General features: G+C 40.6%; 2 protein-coding genes across 5 annotated transcripts in view; one reads left to right on the forward strand and one right to left on the reverse strand.

Moving 5' to 3' along the window:
* Nucleotides 1-5,118, reverse strand: part of rbpjl (recombination signal binding protein for immunoglobulin kappa J region-like) — a 28,373-nt gene that overhangs the window by 9,819 nt on the left and 13,436 nt on the right. For 2 of the 3 annotated variants that reach the window (XM_014016070.1, XM_014016069.1), the window contains 6 exon segments: nt 36-173; nt 492-669; nt 797-912; nt 1,048-1,118; nt 1,940-2,074; nt 4,048-4,192. In XM_014016070.1, coding sequence (XP_013871524.1) covers nt 36-173; nt 492-669; nt 797-912; nt 1,048-1,118; nt 1,940-2,074; nt 4,048-4,192 — 783 coding nt within the window. 3 annotated transcript variants of the gene reach the window in all.
* The window catches only part of matn4 (matrilin 4), a 33,645-nt gene continuing 32,372 nt past the window's right edge, over nt 3,846-5,118 (forward strand). Inside the window, exon 1 of one of the 2 annotated variants that reach the window (XM_014016068.1) lies at nt 3,846-4,100. The gene's annotated coding sequence lies outside the window, so the exon portion shown is untranslated. The remainder of the gene's footprint in view (nt 4,101-5,118) is intronic. The other variant, XM_014016067.1, reaches the window with a different exon arrangement.

Consider the following 5,118-nt stretch of genomic DNA (forward strand, 5'->3'; position numbering starts at 1 on the left):
CACACACACACACACACACACACACACACACTTACCCATGGTGATGGTGAAGGCTGTCCACTGTCTGGCGCTGGCTATGAAAGCTCCTCTGTCCACTGAGAGGTACCGAGTGCTGACGGTCTGAGAGCGCAGACGGTTGAACAAAGCCACTCTGGAGCAGGACGATATGCACACTGGAAACACATGAAGACACGCAGTAAAAACTTTACACAACACTGCAGCCATTCAGCCTGGTTCAATATGAATGTGTTCATTTTATAACTTGATACGTGGCTTTATTAAGTTTTATTTAACCAGGCAAATCCCATTTAGATCACAGATCTCCTTTTCAGCGTTAAACTAACACAAGCAAACACGAGAAGGACACGCAAACTCCTCACAGTCACTTTAAATATTCAGCAGCTTTTTTTATTCAAGTCCTTATTTATTAATTTATGTTTCATATAAAAGTAAAATTAATTTGATTTGAGGAACTAAAAAGTGTGGCTCACAGTCAGCATTCTTCATAGACTGTCTCTTCTGGGAAGGTTTGGAGATAACTTTGATCATCCTGCTCTGGAAGGAGCCCACTTCCTGGCTGTTGCCCAGAAACAGTCTGAGCAGCAGGCAGAAGTGCTTCCTCTTGTCCTGATCGGAGATGAAAAGAGACTTTGCACTAGCAAACAGCTGCTGCAGAGACAAAGGACAGTCACTGAGAACACGAGACAAACATGGGATTTAAAGTTATTTTTAATACAATTAGGATAAACTGCGTGATGCACAACATATAAACCATAAATAATGTTTCCTTTCTCACCTTTGAGTTTGGCTGCTCATCAAAGACCAGTTTGAATGAGTCTGCCTGCGACTGACTGGAGCTGTCCAAACACATGTAACCACAGATTCTGTACACAGAATCACCATAACCAGCCACTGGAGATGGAGTTTTTAATGGAAAAGCAGAAGGAATAAATTAAAAAACAAAGTGTGAGAAGGTTAAAAATAAAACAACTTCACATTTATGGAACTCCAGTTAATATTTTATACTGAGAGTTGCCATTATTTTACCTTTCAAATGGTCCTGCATGACTCTCCAGCCWCGTCCTCTGATGTAAACACACGGAGGAGGGCAGAAGAACCTGCAGGTGATGGCAGCAGAAGTTTAAGCAGCAGAATTAAACACTGGAATTATTGAACTAATGTTTTTATTTTCATAAAACCATGTTTGAAACCACATTTGGAAAAAAGCAACAACTTTATCTTTTAAAAACAATCAAATACAATGTAAATTCCAGTGGTGGGCAGCTCTAATCTAAAAATTAGTCCCACTAGCCCTAAAACACTAACTCAAATATTTAGGTCCCCTAATTCTAAAGCACTAACTCAAAWATTTAGGTCCCCTAATTCTAAAGCACTAACTCAAATATTTAGGTCCCCTAATTCTAAAGCACTTGCACTGAAAGTTTTAGCAAAAGCTAATTCTAAAGCACAAAAATAACCCAGTCAACCCATGAACATTCTTCAACAGACAATATGAGTCACATATTGTCATGTTGCTCTCTTAATACTTATCTTTGACATTCCATATTGTTAATATATTGTCATTTAGTCGATAAGTTACACACATAYGAACAAAATGTGCRACAGCTTTCACCCTCAGCTGTTAACATTACTGTTAACAAATTTAGCAAGTGCTAATCTACTAATAAATTTWAAAAATAGCAAAAGCCCTAAAGCACTAATCAGGGAATTATTTCCCCTATTAGTGCTTTAGTGGAACTGTGCCCACCACAGGTAAATTCTATAAATTCAGTTGTGACAGTAAAGGTATGCAGCCTTTTTTATTATTTAATGTTACACTTAAATGTTTAGATCCTGTCTTAAATCTAATAGTTTGAGAAGGATGCTGCATCATTTACTGGAGAAGAAGTTTATTTTTTCTCCAGAAGAATCATCAGACCTTTTCTCGTTGCCGTAGGATTTCTGAGCCACCTTGGCGTGCAGGATGGTGACGCTCTGCTCTGTGTGAGCTTCTTGCTTTACTTCCCTTGATCCTCCTAAAAGCTGATAGGTTGGAAATCCCGGATCGTGCCTCCTGATTGGACGAGAGCGCCGTGAGTCACAACTAGCCAGACTCAGAATTAAAACAAAGAGGTCCGGAGTGTCATAGAATGCGACAAAATCTTCAGATCAGTCTTAAAGGGCCAATATTATGTGTTTCTCAGGCATATATTTAAATACTATACCATAATAAAGTATCTGTGTCACCTTTAGTTGTTATTAAAATGCTGTTTTTATGTTTAAAAAGAAAATAAACTTATCTTCTCATCACTTTCTCTTCTAAACACCTTGAAATTGACCTCTGTCTCTTTAAGAACCTGCTTTGCTTCTGTCTCGTCCATTTCGGTGCAGGAGGGGGGGGGGGCATGATGCAGTTTACTTGGCATCTGAAAATACATTTCCTCAAAAGGTATTTTTAATCTGAACAGAGCTTCACTGAGTGAGAACTAATGTTGAGAGCTCAGCAGACAGTTAGGTTTCACTTTCACTTTCACCCGAAAGCTTGCAGGAGTCATGGGCGGGGTGTGTGGGGAGGGGGGAGAGGGGGGGCACGCTGCCATGAGGAAGTTTGGCTTAAAGATGCGTCCCAGGGACATTTCTGGTACCCAAAAGCGTTTCTGGTCCCCACCTGTCGTTTTGCTCCTCAGCATGGCTTCCTAAAAATGCTGCAGGATTTTTCAAACATGCTTGAATGAGTCAAAGCAAGGCTTTGGGCGTGTTTTTTATGAGGATATAACATTATAACATGATATAAAACTCAAAAAAGTTGATTTTACATGATATTGCCCCTTTAAAATGTAGAGTTTTACTCCTGAATAAACAACAAATGCTTCAAAATAAATGTAACTTTTTATCCGTAGCTTTTGCTACACTGACAAAATGATATCATTGGAGAACTGCAATTTAAAAAACAGTAAAACATGAGTGCAGAATATTAGACATATTATTGGGTAAATGTATTTATTTAGTTCTGTATTTATAAAATCTTAAGTAAAAAGCTCCCTGTGTTCAACTCAGAGGAGACTAATCTGTTTCACTTGGCAGCGGTGGGATTTTTTTTCCCAGCAGTTTTAGCAAGCACCAGTTTAAGTTCAAACTACAGCCTAAATTTAGCTTCAAAGTAGTTCGTTAAGATATTTTGTCTGATGGAGCTTTAAGACACGATTCTGGAGTTGAGGACAGAAAAGGTTAAGTCAGCATGTGCGACTTCATGGTCCGTCACCAAGGTGGCAGCAGCCAGAATCAGAGGTCAAAGGTCAAAGGAGAGCGAGGCATGAGTTTGGACCTTCTGGTATTTCACACCACAAACACTGGAAGGTCTGAGAAACAAAGCGGGAGGAGGGAGAATAGACTTTTACCACCAAACAAGTAAATCTTCTGGCCCACATGTTGTCCTGACAGCAGCATCTGAAGGTTTTATTTAGAGGCCTGCAGAATAAACAAGAAGAGACTTTTGTCTAAAATCCTTTTTGTTCTGAGAGGGATGAGTTTTGTTCTCCTGATCAAGACATTTCATTTAAAAAGCAAGATTTTTGTAGGTTTTCAGGTGAGAGAGGAGATTAGTACAGTGATGCTGAAATGTCTTTTATTTTGGTGAATTTGAGATGAGATCAGTCAAGAGACGAGCACTTCCTGGTTGATCATTTTGATCTAACTGTGAGAAAAACACAATGAGGACCAACAGGAAGAATCCAGATCTGTGCTCCTCCAGCTCTCCTTGATGTTTCAGGAGCAGGGGGTGCGGTCTCCAACCCCCCCACCCCTCACAGGTCTTCTCAAGGCATTCTAAAACCCTCCACTCAGTCCCTCAGCCTCCTCATTCCACCGGTGCGTAAAGCAGAGAGGTTACAAACTGAGTCATTCTCACTTCCAGGCTTCTCATTCCTCACGACACGACCAGAGGTGGGGGCTGCCTCAGGATACAACCCACCCCACCTGTTCAGACCCGGGGAATTGTGCGAGTGTTTGGGGACTTTTGGAGTGAAGAGAGATCCCAGCTGGGCTTACCTGTCCCATCCGCCGGTCCTCGGTGCGTCGTGTCCGGGCAGCAGAGACCCCAGGTGAGTCAGAGGGTTGGTCGGGTCGGGGGGAGGGAAGAGGGGTAACAGATGGGTGTCAGTCTGGGGGAGTCCCAGCTGGAGGATTGACGTCTCTGACAAGACAAAACAAACTGATACCGTGACTGGAAACGGTTGTTAGTGATGCGTAATTAACCTTTTATTGGCCACAGTGCAACCAAAAACTAACTGAGCACCATCAATCTGAAGACTGCAGATTATAAAAGATTATTTTTATCTAATAAACCCACTAATTAGACACTGTTGAATTAATTAAGAAGTCTGTCAGGGTTTTAKTTGGATAAAAGCCTCAGATGCAGAATTAAACCTCTCTTAGATTGATGTCACCAGACAGGAAGTAACTGTGAGGCAGGTAGACCAGACAGCCAGTTAACAACATCTGGTTCCAATCTGAAGCCACTAACAAGAAGTTCTGTGTCTTCATCTCAGTGTGGGCTCCAGCTGTCGCTCAAACTCCAAATCACTTAAAGGATGATCCACAGAGTGAATCTGCTGCCCTCATGTCTGGTTTCATGCATGGCTGTGTCTCAACATATGGTCCATATTTCTGGGTTTAACTCAAATCCAAACTGCCAGTCATTTTACAAAGAAATGATATGTTCCTAAAATATCTTAAACTACACTGTACGTGCCTTTTTATCTTTTTCCCTTCTTATTTCACTGTTTAAATGGCTACTTTAATTTCCTCTCCTCTTTAGAAGATCATCTTACCTCATGTTCTGAGGACAAACAAAGTAGAAAATGTCAGAATCGAGATTAATGACACATAAAAATTGCAGTCAGTCTACAAACTGGGTTCCTTTATAAAAATGTCCTGCTTCATCAGTTTCAGGCTTTAAACAGTAGTAAAGTGAATAGGTGGCACATCATTAAAAGACAAAAGAACAGGATGAATTGCATTTGCTGCGAAAATGCTAGTGTGAATGCTTATTGCTAAAAACTTAAGCTGAAAGCTAAAGTTTATTTCAAGGTGAATGGAAATGTGAAAGAAGCAATAAAT

This window comes from Austrofundulus limnaeus, unplaced genomic scaffold (assembly GCF_001266775.1).
Source record: "Austrofundulus limnaeus strain Quisiro unplaced genomic scaffold, Austrofundulus_limnaeus-1.0 Scaffold137, whole genome shotgun sequence".
In the NCBI taxonomy this organism is placed as follows: Eukaryota; Metazoa; Chordata; class Actinopteri; order Cyprinodontiformes; family Rivulidae; genus Austrofundulus; species Austrofundulus limnaeus.